The sequence below is a fragment of the Hyla sarda genome (genome assembly GCF_029499605.1).
Source record: "Hyla sarda isolate aHylSar1 chromosome 1 unlocalized genomic scaffold, aHylSar1.hap1 SUPER_1_unloc_19, whole genome shotgun sequence".
NCBI lineage: Eukaryota > Metazoa > Chordata > Amphibia > Anura > Hylidae > Hyla > Hyla sarda.
The window spans coordinates 430,149-447,161 of NW_026607580.1; the positions used below are offsets into that span (position 1 = coordinate 430,149).

The following is a 17,013-nucleotide window of genomic DNA, read 5'->3' on the forward strand; positions in this document are numbered from 1 at the left end:
CTGGTGAACGGTCCGATCGGAGATCTCTTGGGATCTCAGACTAACATTTTAAGGTCTTTCTAGCCTCTCGCGAACCGTCCGACATTAAAAGGGAACTCTGCCCGTAGACATCTTTTCAGACATCCCCCTTGGCTGCAGAACCCCAGACATCCGGTGCACCGGGCGAATTTGGCTCCGTGGAGGATGACTGGCAATGACAGAGGAATTTGACGTGATGGCCATGCCCCGCTTGTGAGGTCACGACCACGCCTCCTCAATGCAAACCTATGGGAGGGGGCGTGATACCGTCACGCCCCCTCCCATAGACTTGCATTGAGGAGGCGTGGCCATGACGTAAAGAGCCTCCGGCGCTGCACCCAACGCTCTAAACGAACGTCGGGTGCAGCAGGGAGATCATGGGGTTCCCCAGTAGCGGGACCCGCGATCAGACATCTTATCCCCCATCCTTTGTAAAGCTGGAAATGAAGGAGCGCTCTGAAGACATCTTAATATGGATTTGAAATACGATCTTCATCTGTGACTTATCTGTGTCCTCACCAGAGGGGTCGTGGTCCCATTCCACGAGAGCAGCCTTTACCTCATGGGCGGATCTGGAAGAAATTTGTCACGCAGTAACGTGGTCAACACCTTGTACATTCATAATAGAGAGGTAGTCATGGCTTCTCAAACAGCAGGAGAGTTGGTGATATCTTGACCCCACGCTTGGTCTTCACTGCTCTTCAAATCCCTTGAATAAGCTTTATTAACCAATCAGAAGTCATTACAAGTCAAGACAGTATAATATACAGCACAGGTTCTCTATACTATACATCATACCCCATACTACACTAACATTCCTGCATACATTATATACATGACAGCACAATATACAGCACAAGTTCCCTACACTATACATCATACCACATGCTACACTAACATTCCTGCATACATTATATACATGACGGTAAAATACACAGCACAAGTTCCCCACATGCTACACTAACATTCCTGCATACATTATATACATGACAGTACAATATACAGCACGAGTTTCCTACACTATACATCATACCACATACTACACTAACATTCCTGCATACATTATATACATGACAGTACAATATACAGCACAGGTTCTCTACATTATACATCATACCAAGTGCTATACTAACATTCTTGCATACATTATATACATGACACTACAATATACAGCACAGGTGTCCATACACTATACATCATACCACATGCTACACTAACATTCCTGCATACATTATATACATGACAGTACAATATACAGCACAGGTGTCAATACACTATACATCATACCACATACTACACTATCATTCCAGCATACATTATATACATGACAGTATAATATACAGCACAGGTGTCCTTACACTATACATCATACCACATTCCTGCACACATTATCTCCAGCCATCACCCGACCTCTCCATTACTGTATAATGTCCTAGCAGTGTCACCTCTCCAGCCATCACCAGACCCCTCCATTACTGTATAATGTCCAGCAGTGTCACCTCTCCAGTCATCACCAGACCCCTCCATTACTGTATAATGTCCTAGCAGTGTCACCTCTCCAGTCATCACGAGACCCCTCAATTACTGTATAATGTCCCAGCAGTGTCACCTCTCTAATCATGACCAGACCCCTCCATTACTGTATAATGTCCCAGCAGTGTCACCTCTCTAATCATCAACAGACCCCTCCATTACTGTATAATGTCCCAGCAGTGTCACCTCTCCAGTCATCACCAGACCCCTCCATTACTGTATAATGTCCCAGCAGTGTCACCTCTCCAGTCATCACCAGACCCCTCCATTACTGTATAATATCCCAGTAATGTCACCTACCCAGTCATCACCAGACCCCTCCATTACTGTATAATGTCCCAGCAGTGTCACCTCTCCGGTCATCACCAGACCCCTCCATTACTGTATAATTTCCCAGCAGTGTCACCTCTCTATCACCAGATCCCTCCATTACTGTATAATGTCCCAGCAATGTCCCCTCTCCAGTCATCACCAGACCCCTCCATTACTGTATAATGTCCCAGCAGTGTCACCTCTCCAGTCATCACCAGAACCCTCCATTACTGTATAATGTCCCAGCAGTGTCACCTCTCTATCACCAGATCCCTCTATTACTGTATAATGTCCCAGCAGTGTCACCTCTACAGTCATCACCAGACCCCTCCATTACTGTATAATGTCCCAGCAGTGTCACCTCTCTAATCATCACCAGACCCCTCCATTACTGTATAATGTCCCAGCAGTGTCGCCTCTCTAATCATCATCAGATCCCTCCATTACTGTATAATGTCCCAGCAGTGTCACCTCTCTAATCATCACCAGATCCCTCCATTACTGTATAATGTCCCAGCAGTGTCGCCTCTCTAATCATCACCAGATCCCTCCATTACTGTATAATGTCCCAGCAGTGTCACCTCTCTAATCACCAGATCTCTCCATTACTGTATAATGTCCCAGCAGTGTCACCTCTCCAGTCATCACCAGACCCCTCCATTACTGTATAATGTCCCATCAGTGTCACCTCTCTAATCATCACCAGATCCCTCCATTACTGTATAATATGCCAGCAGTGTCACCTCTCCAGTCTTCACCAGAACCCTCCATTACTGTATAATATCCCAGCAGTGTCACCTCTCTAATCATCACCAGACCCCTCCATTACTGTATAATGTCCCAGCAGTGTCATCTCTCCAGTCATCACCAGACCCCTCCATTACTGTATAATGTCCCAGCAGTGTCACCTCTAGAGTCATCATCAGACCCCTCCATTACTGTATAATGTTCCAGCAGTGTCCCCTCTAGAGTCATCATCAGACCCCTCCATTACTGTATAATGTCCCTGCAGTGTCACCTCTCTATCACCAGATCCCTCCATTACTGTATAATGTTCCAGCAGTGTCCCCTCTAGAGTCATCATCAGACCCCTCCATTACTGTATAATGTCCCATCAGTGTCACCTCTCTAATCATCACCAGATCCCTCCATTACTGTATAATATGCCAGCAGTGTCACCTCTCCAGTCTTCACCAGAACCCTCCATTACTGTATAATATCCCAGCAGTGTCACCTCTCTAATCATCACCAGACCCCTCCATTACTGTATAATGTCCCAGCAGTGTCATCTCTCCAGTCATCACCAGACCCCTCCATTACTGTATAATGTCCCAGCAGTGTCACCTCTAGAGTCATCATCAGACCCCTCCATTACTGTATAATGTCCCAGCAGTGTCACCTCTCTAATCATCACCAGATCCCTCCATTACTGTATAATGTCCCAGCAGTGTCACCTCTCTAATCATCACCAGACCCCTCCATTACTGTATAATGTCCCAGCAGTGTCACCTCTCCAGTCATCACCAGACCCCTCCATTACTGCATAATGTATCAGCAGTGTCACCTCTCTAATCATCACCAGATCCCTCCATTACTGTATAATGTCCCAGCAGTGTCACCTCTGTAATCATCACCAGACCCCTCCATTACTGTATAATGTCCCAGCAGTGTCACCTCTCTAATCATCACCAGACCCCTCCATTACTGTATAATGTTCCAGCAGTGTCCCCTCTAGAGTCATCATCAGACCCCTCCATTACTGTATAATGTCCCAGCAGTGTCACCTCTCCAGTCATCACCAGACTCCTCCATTACTATATAATGATCCCAGCAGTGTCCCCTCTCCAGTCATCACCAGACCCCTCCATTACTGTATAATGTCCCAGCAGTGTCCCCTCTCCAGTCATCACCAGACCCCTCCATTACTGTATAATGTATCAGCAGTGTCACCTCTCTAATCATCACCAGACCCCTCCATTACTGTATAATGTCCAGCAGTGTCACATCTCCAGTCATCACCAGACCTCTCCATTACTGTATAATGTCCAAGCAGTGTCACCTCTCTAATCATCACCAGATCCCTCCATTACTGTATAATGTCCCAGCAGTGTCACCTCTCTAATCACCAGATTCCTCCATTACTGTATAATGTCCCAGCAGTGTCCCCTCTCTAATCACCAGATCCCTCCATTACTGTATAATGTCCCAGCAGTGTCACCTCTCCAGTCATCACCAGACCCCTCCATTACTGTATAATGTCCCAGCAGTGTCACCTCTCTAATCATCACCAGATCCCTCCATTACTGTATAATGTCCCAGCAGTGTCACCTCTCTAATCATCACCAGACCCCTCCATTACTGTATAATGTCCCAGCAGTGTCACCTCTCCAGTCATCACCAGATCCCTCCATTACTGTATAATGTATCAGCAGTGTCACCTCTCTAATCATCACCAGACCCCTCCATTACTGTATAATGTCCCAGCAGTGTCACCTCTCCAGTCATCACCAGATCCCTCCATTACTGTATAATGTATCAGCAGTGTCACCTCTCTAATCATCACCAGATCACTCCATTACTGTATAATGTCCCAGCAGTGTCACCTCTGTAATCATCACCAGACCCCTCCATTACTGTATTATGTCCCAGCAGTGTCACCTCTCCAGTCATCACCAGACCCCTCCATTACTGTATAATGTATCAGCAGGGTCACCTCTCTAATCATCACCAGACCCCTCCATTACTGTATAATGTCCCAGCAGTGTCACCTCTCTAATCATCACCAGATCCCTCCATTACTGTATAATGTCCCAGCAGTGTCACCTCTCCAGTCATCACCAGACCCCTCCATTACTGTATAATGTCCTAGCAGTGTCACCTCTCTAATCATCACCAGATCCCTCCATTACTGTATAATGTCCCAGCAGTGTCACCTCTGTAATCATCACCAGACCCCTCCATTACTGTATAATGTCCCAGCAGTGTCACCTCTCCAGTCATCACCAGACCCCTCCATTACTGTATAATGTATCAGCAGTGTCACCTCTCTAATCATCACCAGATCCCTCCACTACTGTATAATGTCCCAGCAGTGTCACCTCTCCAGTCATCCCCAGACCCCTCCATTACTGTATTATGTCCCAGCAGTGTCACCTCTCCAGTCATCACCAGGCCCCTCCATAACTGTATAATGTCCCAGCAGTGTCACCTCTCTAATCATCACCAGATCCCTCCATTACTGTATAATGTCCCAGCAGTGTCACCTCTCCAGTCATCACCAGAGCCCTCAATTACTGTATAATGTCCCAGCAGTGTCACCTCTCTAATCATCACCAGACCCCTCCATTACTGTATAATGTCCCAGCAGTGTCACCTCTCTAATCATCACCAGATCCCTCCATTACTGTATAATGTCCCAGCAGTGTCACCTCTCCAGTCATCACCAGACCCCTCCATTACTGTATGTCCAGCAGTGTCACCTCTCCAGTCATCACCAGACCCCTCCATTACTGTATAATGTCCCAGCAGTGTCACATCTCCAGTCATCACCAGGCCCCTCCATAACTGTATAATGTCCCAGCAGTGTCACCTCTCTAATCATCACCAAACCCCTCCATTACTGTATAATGTCCCAGCAGTGTCATATCTCCAGTCATCACCAGACCCCTCCATTATTGTATAATGTCCCAGCAGTGTCACCTCTCATCACCAGACCCCTCCATTACTGTATAATGTCTCAGCAGGGTCACCTCTCATCACCAGACCCCTCCACTACTGTATAATGTCCCAGCAGTGTCACTTCTCCATTCATCACCAGACCCCTCCATTACTGTATAATGTCCAGCAGGGTCACCTCTCCAGTCATCACCAGACCCCTCCATTACTGTATAATGTCCCAGCAGTGTCACCTCTCTAATCACCACCAGAACCCTCCATTACTGTACAATGTCCCAGCAGTGTCACCTCTCCAGTCATCACCAGACCCCTCCATTACTGTATAATGTCCCAGCAGGGTCACCTCTCCAGTCATCACCAGACCCCTCCAATACTGTATAATGTCCCAGCAGGGTCACCTCTCCAGTCATCACCAGACCCCTCCATTACTGTATAATGTCCCAGCAGTGTCACCTCTCCAGTCATCACCAGACCCCTCCATTACTGTATAATGTCCCAGCAGGGTCACCTCTCCAGTCATCACCAGACCCCTCCATTACTGTATAATGTCCCAGCAGGGTCACCTCTCCAGTCATCACCAGACCCCTCCATTACTGTATAATGTCCCAGCAGTGTCACCTCTCCAGTCATCACCAGACCCCTCCATTACTGTATTATGTCCCAGCAGTGTCACCTCTCCAGTCATCTCACCAGACCCCTCCATTACTGTATAATGTCCAGCAGTGTCACCTCTCCAGTCATCACCAGACCTCTCCATTACTGTATAATGTCCCAGCAGTGCCACCTCTCCAGTCATCACCAGGCCCCTCCATAACTGTATAATGTCCCAGCAGTGTCACCTCTCTAATCATCACCAGACCCCTCCATTACTGTATAATATCCCAGCAGTGTCACCTCTCCAGTCATCACCAGACCCCTCCATTACTGTATAATGTCCCAGCAGGGTCACCTCTCCAGTCATCACCAGACCCCTCCATTACTGTATAATGTCCCAGCAGTGTCACCTCTACGGTCATCACCAGACCCCTCCATTACTGTATAATGTCCCAGCAGTGTCACCTCTCCAGTCATCACCAGACCCTTCCATTACTGTATAATGTCCCAGCAGTGTCACCTCTCTAATCATCACCAGACCCCTCCATTACTGTATAATATCCCAGCAGTGTCACCACTACGGTCATCACCAGACCCCTCCATTACTGTATAATGTCCCAGCAGGGTCACCTCTCTAATCATCACCAGACCCCTCCATTACTATATAATGTCCCAGCAGGGTCACCTCTCTAGTCAGCAGCTCAGTGATCCTGTGGATGAGTTCTAGGATCTTCTCCTCATGTATCAGTGAGTGAGGTGGAGGCTCCGTGATGGGGCCCCGGGCCCTGCTCCGTCCTCCTGACTCATGGAGATGGCTGCTGGGGGCCACACACTCCCCCCATGTCTTCTTCACTATGGTGTAATCCTGTGTATGGAGAGAGACAATGAGGGGACTGACCCCAGTATTCCTCCCCCACTATAAAGAGGAGATTGTGCCCCCTGTATAGAGCTCTAGTGAGCACATCTGGAATACTGGGGTCAGTTCTGGAGACCTCACCTACAAAGAGACATCCAGAACATAGAGCGGGGCCAAAGATGGGGGACAATAATGGTGAAAATGTAGATGGGGGGACAACAATGGTGGAAATGTAGATGGGGGGACAACAATGGTGGAAATGTAGATGGGGGGGACAACAATGGTGGAAATGTAGATGGGGGGGACAACAATGGTGGAAATGTAGATGGGGGGGACAACAATGGTGGAAATGTAGATGGGGGGGCAACAATGGTGGAAATGTAGATGGGGGACAACAATGGTGGAAATTTAGATGGGGGGACAACAATGGTGGAAATGTAGATGGGGGGACAACAATGGTGGAAATGTAGATGGGGGGACAACAATGGTGGAAATGTAGATGGGGGGGCAACAATGGTGGAAATGTAGATGGGGGGGCAACAATGGTGGAAATGTAGATGGGGGGCAACAATGGTGGAAATGTAGATGGGGGGACAACAATGGTGGAAATGTAGATGGGGGGACAACAATGGTGGAAATGTAGATGGGGGGACAACAATGGTGGAAATGTAGATGGGGGGGACAACAATGGTGGAAATGTAAATGGGGACAACAATGGTGGAAATGTAGATGGGGACACAACAATGGTGGAAAAGTAGATGGGGACAACAATGGTGAAAATGTAGATGGGGACAACAATGGTGGAAATGTAGATGGGGGGACAACAATGGTGTAAATGTAGATGGGGGACAACAATGGTGGAAATGTAGATGGGGACAACAATGGTGGAAATGTAGATGGAGACAACAATGGTGGAAATGTAGATTGAGACAACAATGGTGGAAATGTAGATGGGGGGACAACAATGGTGGAAATGTAGATGGAGACAACAATGGTGGAAATGTAGATGGGGACAACAATGGTGGAAATGTAGATGGGGGTACAACAATGGTGGAAATGTAGATGGGGACAACAATGGTGGAAATGTAGATGGGGGACAACAATGGTGGAAATGTAGATGGGGACAACAATGGTGGAAATGTAGATGGGGGACAACAAAGGTGGAAATGTAGATGGGGACAACAATGGTGGAAATGTAGATGGGGACAACAATGGTGGAAATGTAGATGGGGACAACAATGGTGGAAATGTAGATGGAGACAACAATGGTGGAGATGTAGATGGGGGGACAACAATGGTGGAAATGTAGATGGGGGGACAACAATGGTGGAAATGTAGATGGGGGACAACAATGGTGGAAATGTAGATGGGGGACAACAATGGTGGAAATGTAGATGAGGGACAACAATGGTGGAAATGTAGATGGAGGGACAACAATGGTGGAAATGTAGATGGGGACAACAATGGTGGAAATGTAGATGGGGACAACAATGGTGGAAATGTAGATGGGGACAACAATGGTGGAAATGTAGATGGGGACAACAATGGTGGAAATGTAGATGGAGGGACAACAATGGTGGAAATGTAGATGGGGACAACAATGGTGGAAATGTATATGGGGACAACAATGGTGGAAATGTAGATGGAGGCAACAATGGTGGAAATGTAGATGGGGACAACAATGGTGGAAATATAGATGGGGACAACAATGGTGGAAATGTAGATGGGGGGACAACAATGGTGGAAATGTAGATGGGGGGACAACAATGGTGGAAATGTAGATGGGGACAACAATGGTGAAAATGTAGATGGGGACAACAATGGTGGAAATGCAGATGGAGGACAACAATGGTGGAAATGCAGATGGGGGACAACAATGGTGGAAATGTAGATGGAGACAACAATGGTGGAAATGTAGATGGAGACAACAATGGTGGAAATGTAGATGGGGGGACAACAATGGTGGAAATGTAGATGGGGGGACAACAATGGTGGAAATGTAGATGGAGACAACAATGGTGGAAATGTAGATGGAGACAACAATGGTGGAAATGTAGATGGAGACAACAATGGTGGAAATGTAGATGGGGACAACAATGGTGGAAATGTAGATGGAGACAACAATGGTGGAAATGTAGATGGGACAACAATGGTGGAAATGTAGATGGAGACAACAATGGTGGAGATGTAGATGGGGACAACAATGGTGGAAATGTAGATGGGGACAACAATGGTGGAAATGTAGATGGAGGACAACAATGGTGGAAATGTAGATGGGGGGACAACAATGGTGGAAATGTAGATGGGGACAACAATGGTGGAAATGTAGATGGGGACAACAATGGTGGAAATGTAGATGGAGACAACAATGGTGGAAATGTAGATGGGGACAACAATGGTGGAAATGTAGATGAGGGACAACAATGGTGGAAATGTAGATGAGGGAAAACAATGGTGGAAATGTAGATGAGGGACAACAATTGTGGAAATGTAGATGAAGACAACAATGATGGAAATGTAGATGGGGACAACAATGGTGGAAATGTAGATGGGGACAACAATGGTGGAAATGTAGATGGGGACAACAATGGTGGAAATGTAGATTGGGGACAACAATGGTGGAAATGTAGATGGAACAACAATGGTGGAAATTTAGATGGGGACAACAATGGTGGAAATGTAGATGGGGGACAACAATGGTGGAAATGTAGATGGGTCACCTCACCTCTCCGGTCAGCAGGTGGAGGATCTCCAAGGTGAAATGTAATATTCTCTTAGTCATCTCATTCCTGTCCTTGTCCATCCTTGGGGGTCATTCAGGAGAAGAGGAGACAACTGGATCAGCCGGGGGGGAAAAGGAGACAACTGGATCAGCTGGAGAAGAAGAGGAGACAACTGGATCAGCTGGAGGGGAAAAGGAGACAACTGGATCAGCTGGAGGAGAAGAGGAGACAACTGGATCAGCTGGAGAGGAAGAGGAGACAACTGAATCAGCTGGAGAGGAAGAGGAGACAACTGGATCCGCTAGAGAGGAAGAGGAGACAAGTGAATCAGCTGGAGGGGAAGAGGAGGCAACTGGATCAGCTGGAGGAGAAGAGGAGACAACTGGATCAGCTGGAGGAGAAGAGGAGACAACTGGATCAGCTGGAGGGGAAGAAGAAACAACTGGATCAGCTGGAGGAGAAGAGGAGACAACTGGATCAGCTGGAGGAGAAGAGGAGACAAATGGATTAGCTGGAGGGGAAGAGGAGACAACTGGATCAGCTGGAGGAGAAGAGGAGACAACTGGATCAGCTGGAGGAGAAGAGGAGACAACTGGATCAGCTGGAGGGGGAAGAGGAGACACTGGATCAGCTGGAGGGGAAGAGGGTGACACACTGTAACAAACCTCCTCCTCATGTAATCTCATTACTTCTGGGGTGACACAATGTAACAAACCTCCTCCTCATGTAATCTCCTTACTTCTGGGATGACACACTGTAACAAACCTCCTCCTCCTATAATCTCCATACTACTGGGGTGACACACTGTAACAAACCCCCTCCTCATGTAATCTCCTTACTACTGGGGTGAAACACTGTAACAAATCTCCTCCTCATGTAAACTCCTTACTAATGGGGTGACACACTGTAACAAACCTCCTCCTCCTCATGTAATCTCCTTACTACTGGGGTGACACACTGTAACAAACCCCCTCCTCATGTAATCTCCTTACTACTGGTGTGACATACTGTAACAAACCCCCTCCTCATGTAATCTCCTTACTACTGGGGTGACACACTGTAACAAACCTCCTCCTCATGTAATCTCCTTACTACTGGGGTGACACACTGTAACAATCCTCCTCCTCATGTAATCCCCTTACTACTGGGGTGACACACTGTAACAAAACTCCTCCTCATGTAATCTACTTACTACTGGGGTGACACACTGTAACAAACCTCCTCCTCATGTAATCTCCTTACTACTGGGGTGACACACTGTAACAAACCTCCTCCTCATGTAATCTCCTTACTACTGGGGTGACACACTGTAACAAACCTCCTCCTCCTCATGTAATCTCCTTACTACAGGGGTGACACACTGTAACAAACCTCCTCCTCATGTAATCTCCTTACTACTGGGGTGACACACTGTAACAAACCTCCTCCTCATGTAATCTCCTTACTACTGGGGTGACACACTGTAACAAATCTCCTCCTCATGTACACTCCTTACTACTGGGGTGACACACTGTACCAAACCTCCTCCTCGTGTAATCACCTTACTACTGGGGTGACACACTATAACAAACCCCCTCCTCATGTAATCTCCTTACTACGTGGGTGACACACTGTAACAAATCTCGTCCTCATGTAATCTCCTTACTACTGGGGTGACACACTGTAACAACTGGATCAGCTGGAGGAGAAGAGGAGACAACTGGATCAGCTGGAGGGGGAAGAGGAGACACTAGATCCGCTGGAAGAGAAGAGGAGACAACTGGATCAGCTGGAGGGGAAGAGGAGACAACTGGATCAGCTGGAGGGCGAGAGGAGCCAACTGGATCAGCTGGAGGAGAAGAGGAGACAACTGGATCAGCTGGAGAGGAAGAGGAGACAACTGGATCAGCTAGAGAGGAAGAGGAGACAAGTGGATCAGCTGGAGGAGAAGAGGAGACAACTGGATCAGCTGGAGGAGAAGAGGAGACAACTGGATCAGCTGGAGGAGAAGAGGAGACAACTGGATCAGCTGGAGGGGAAGAGGAGACAACTGGATCAGCTAGAGGAGAAGAGGAGACAACTGGATCAGCTGGAGGGGAAGAGGAGACAACTGGAACAGCTGGAGGGGGAAGAGGAGACAACGGGATCAGCTGGAGGAGAAGAGGGTGACACACTGTAACAAACCTCCTCCTCATGTAATCTCCTTACTACTGGGGTGACACACTGTAACAAACCTCCTCCTCATGTAATCTCCTTACTACTGGGGTGACACACTGTAACAAACCTCCTCCTCATGTAATCTCCTTACTACTGAGGTGACACACTGTAACAAACCTCCTCCTCATGTAATCTCCTCACTACTGGGGTGACACACTGTAACAAACCTCCTCCTCATGTAATCTCCTTACTACTGGGGTGACACACTGTAACAAACCTCCTCCTCATGTAATCTCCTTACTACTGGGGTGACACACTGTAACAATCATCCTCCTCATGTAATCTCCATACTACTGGGGTGAAACACTGTAACAATCATCCTCCTCATGTAATCTCCATACTACTGGGGTGACACACTGTAAAAAACCCCCTCCTCATGTAATCTCCTTACTACTGGGGTGACACACTGTAACAAACCTCCTCCTCATGTAATCTCCTTACTACTGGGGTGACACACTGTAACAAACCTCCTCCTCATGTAATCTCCTTACTACTTGGGTGACACACTGTAACAAACCTCCTCCCCATGTAATCTCCTTACTACTGGGGTGACACACTGTAACAAACCTCCTCCTCATGTAATCTCCTTACTATTGGGGTGACACACTGTAACAAACCTCCTCCTCATGTAATCTCCTTACTACTGGGGTGACACACTGTAACAAACCTCCTCGTGTAATCTCCTTACTACTGGGTTGACACACTGTAACAAACCTCCTCCTCCTCATGTAATCTCCTTACTACTGGGGTGACACACTGTAACAAACCTCCTCATGTAATCTCCTTACTACTGGGGTGACACACTGTAACAAATCTCGTCCTCATGTAATCTCCTTACTACTGGAGTGACACACTGTAACAAACCTCCTCCTCATGTAATCTCCTTACTACTGGGGTGACACACTGTAACAAACCTCCTCCTCCTCATGTAATCTCCTTACTACTGGGGTGACACACTGTAACAAACCCCCTCCTCATGTAATCTCCTTACTACTGGGGTGACACACTGTAACAAACCTCCTCCTCATGTAATCTCCTTACTACTGGGGTGACACACTGTAACAAACCTCCTCCTCGTGTAATCTCCTTACTACTGGGGTGACACACTGTAACAAACCTCCTCCTCATGTAATCTCCTTACTACTGGGGTGACACACTGTAACAAACCTCCTCTTCATGTAATCTCCTTACTATTGGGGTGACACACTGTAACAAACCTCCTCCTCATGTAATCTGCTTACTACTGGGGTGACACACTGTAACAAACCTCCTCCTCATGTAATCTCCTTACTACTGGGGTGAAACACTGTAACAAACCTCCTCCTCATGTAATCTCCTCACTACTGGGGTGACACACTGTAACAAACCTCCTCCTCGTGTAATCTCCTTACTACTGGGGTGACACACTGTAACAAACCTCCTCCACATGTAATCTTACTACTGGGGTGACACACTGTAACAAACCTATTCCTCATGAAATCTCCTTACTACTGGGGTGACACACTGTAACAAACCTCCTCCTCATGTAATCTCCTTACTACTGGGGTGACAAACTGTAACAAACCTCCTCCTCATGTAATCTCCTTACTACTGGGGTGACACACTGTAACAAACCTCCTCCTCATGTAATCTCCTTACTACTGGGGTGAAACACTGTAACAATCCTCCTCCTCATGTAATCTCCTTACTACTGGGGTGACACACTGTAAAAAACCTCCTCCTCATGTAATCTGCTTACTACTGGGGTGACACACTGTAACAAACCTCCCCCTCATGTAATCTCCTTACTACTGGGGTGACACACTGTAACAAACCTCCTCCTCATGTAATCTCCTTACTACTGGGTGAAACACTGTAACAATCCTCCTCCTCATGTAATCTCCTTACTACTGGGGTGACACACTGTAACAAACCTTCTCCTCATGTAATCTCCTTACTACTGGGGTGACACACTGTAACAAACCTTCTCCTCATGTAATCTCCTTACTACTGGGGTGACACACTGTAACAAACCTCCTCCCCATGTAATCTCCTTACTACTGGGGTGACACACTGTAACAAACCTCCTCCTCGTGTAATCTCCTTACTACTGGGGTGACACACTGTAACAAACCTCCTCCTCGTGTAATCTCCTTACTACTGGGGTGACACACTGTAACAAACCTCCTCCTCATGTAATCTCCTTACTACTGGGGTGAAACACTGTAACAAACCTCCTCTTCGTGTTATCTCCTTACTACTGGGGTGACACACTGTAACAAACCTCCTCCTCATGTAATCTCCATACTACCGGGGTGACACACTGTAACAAACCTCCTCCTCATGTAATCTCCTTACTACTGGGGTGACACACTGTAACAAACCTCCTCCTCATGTAATCTCCTTACTACTGGGGTGACACACTGTAACAATCCTCCTCCTCATGTAATCTCCTTACTACTGGGGTGACACACTGTAACAAACCTCCTCCTCATGTAATCTCCTTACTACTGGGGTGACACACTGTAACAATCCTCCTCCTCATGTAATCTCCTTACTACTGGGGTGACACACTGTAACAACCCTCCTCCTCATGTAATCTCCTTACTACTGGGGTGACACACTGTAACAAACCTCCTCCTCATGTAATCTCCTCACTACTGGGGTGACACACTGTAACAAACCTCCTCCTCATGTAATCTCCTTATTACTGGGGTGACACAATGTAACAAACCTCCTCCTCATGTAATCTCCTTACTACTGGGGTGACACACTGTAACAAACCTCCTCCTCATGTAATCTCCTTACTACTGGGGTGACACACTGTAACAAACCTCCTCCTCATGCAATCTCCTTACTACTGGGGTGACACACTGTAACAAACCTCCTCCTCCTCATGTAATCTCCTTACTACTGGGGTGACACACTGTAACAAACCTCCTCCTCATGTAATCTCCTTACTACTGGGGTGACACACTGTAACAAACCTCCTCCCCATGTAATCTCCTTACTACTGGGGTGACACACTGTAACAAATCTTCTCCTCATGTAATCTCCTTACTACTGGGGTGACACACTGTAACAAACCTTCTCCTCATGTAATCTCCTTACTACTGGGGTGACACACTGTAACAAACCTCCTCCCCATGTAATCTCCTTACTACTGGGGTGACACACTGTAACAAACCTCCTCCTCGTGTAATCTCCTTACTACTGGGGTGACACACTGTAACAAACCTCCTCCTCATGTAATCTCCTTACTACTGGGGTGAAACACTGTAACAAACCTCCTCCTCGTGTTATCTCCTTACTACTGGGGTGACACACTGTAACAAACCTCCTCCTCATGTAATCTCCATACTACCGGGGTGACACACTGTAACAAACCTCCTCCTCATGTAATCTCCTTACTACTGGGGTGACACACTGTAACAAACCTCCTCCTCATGTAATCTCCTTACTACTGGGGTGACACACTGTAACAATCCTCCTCCTCATGTAATCTCCTTACTACTGGGGTGACACACTGTAACAAACCTCCTCCTCATGTAATCTCCTTACTACTGGGGTGACACACTGTAACAAACCTCCTCCTCGTGTAATCTCCTTACTACTGGGGTGACACACTGTAACAAACCTCCTCCTCATGTAATCTCCTTACTACTGGGGTGACACACTGTAACAAACCTCCTCCTCATGTAATCTCCTTACTACTGGGGTGACACACTGTAAAAAACCTCCTCCTCATGTAATCTCCTTACTACTGGGGTGACACACTGTAACAAACCTCCTCCTCATGTAATCTCCTTACTACTGGGGTGACACACTGTAAAAAACCTCCTCCTCATGTAATCTCCTTACTACTGGGGTGACACACTGTAACAAACCTCCTCCTCATGTAATCTCCTTACTACAGGGGTGACACACTGTAACAAACCTCCTCCTCATGTAATCTCCTTACTACTGGGATGACACACTGTAACAAACCTCGTCCTCATGTAATCTCCTTACTACTGGGGTGACACACTGTAACAAACCTCCTCCTCATGTAATCTCCTTACTACTGGGGTGACACACTGTAACAAACCTCCTCCTCATGTAATCTCCTTACTACTGGGGTGACACACTGTAAAAAACCTCCTCCTCATGTAATCTCCTTACTACTGGGGTGACACACTGTAACAAACCTCCTCCTCATGTAATCTTACTACTGGGGTGACACACTGTAACAAACCTCCTCCTCATGTAATCTCCTCACTACTGGGGTGACACACTGTAACAAACCTCCTCCTCATGTAATCTCCTTACTACTGGGGTGACACACTGTAACAAACCTCCTCCTCATGTAATATCCTTACTACTGGGGTGACACACTGTAACAAACCTCCTCCTCATGTAATCTCCTTACTACTGGGGTGACACACTGTAACAATCCTCCTCCTCATGTAATCTCCTTACTACTGGGGTGACACACTGTAACAAACCTCCTCCTCATGTAATCTCCTTACTACTGGGGTGACACACTGTAACAAACCTCCTCCTCATGTAATCTCCTTACTACTGGGGTGACACACTGTAACAAACCTCCTCCTCGTGTAATCTCCTTACTACTGGGGTGACACACTGTAACAAACCTCCTCCTCATGTAATCTCCTTACTACTGGGGTGACACACTGTAACAAACCTCCTCCTCATGTAATATCCTTACTACTGGGGTGACACACTGTAACAAACCTCCTCCTCATGTAATCTCCTTACTACTGGGGTGACACACTGTAACAATCCTCCTCCTCATGTAATCTCCTTACTACTGGGGTGACACACTGTAACAAACCTCCTCCTCATGTAATCTCCTTATTACTGGGGTGACACACTGTAACAAACCTCCTCCTCATGTAATCTCCTTACTACTGGGGTGACACACTGTAACAAACCTCCCCCTCATGTAATCTCCATACTACTGGGGTGACACACTGTAACAAACCTTCTACCAATAGAATCACAGGATAAGTGACTTCCGCACCAGGACCTGCTCTGTTTCTATTAGATGCCGGAGAAGTAGGACCTGTGATGATGTCACAATCATGTGACCAGTACATATGGGGGCGGAGTTAAGCAGGGGGAGAG

General features: G+C 47.0%; 1 protein-coding gene across 3 annotated transcripts; it reads right to left on the reverse strand.

Annotated features, from left to right (window-relative positions):
• Nucleotides 1–413: 413 nt before the first annotated feature.
• LOC130298051 (oocyte zinc finger protein XlCOF29-like) lies at nt 414–16,942 on the reverse strand. 3 transcript variants are annotated; one of them, XR_008849734.1, is made up of 4 exons: nt 16,871–16,942; nt 9,714–9,862; nt 6,818–6,997; nt 414–737 (listed from the first exon to the last, which is right to left on the reverse strand). XR_008849734.1 is itself a non-coding variant. In XM_056550936.1 (3 exons), exons 1-3 carry the CDS (start codon nt 9,789–9,791, stop codon nt 720–722), a joined length of 276 nt encoding a protein of 91 aa, XP_056406911.1. In that variant the 5' UTR covers nt 9,792–9,977; the 3' UTR covers nt 414–719. The 3 variants fall into 3 exon arrangements, 1 of the variants encoding a protein (XP_056406911.1); XR_008849733.1 differs by having other exon boundaries at nt 16,878–16,927; XM_056550936.1 differs by lacking the exon at nt 16,871–16,942 and having other exon boundaries at nt 9,714–9,977.
• Between the last annotated feature and the right edge of the window lie 71 nt (nt 16,943–17,013).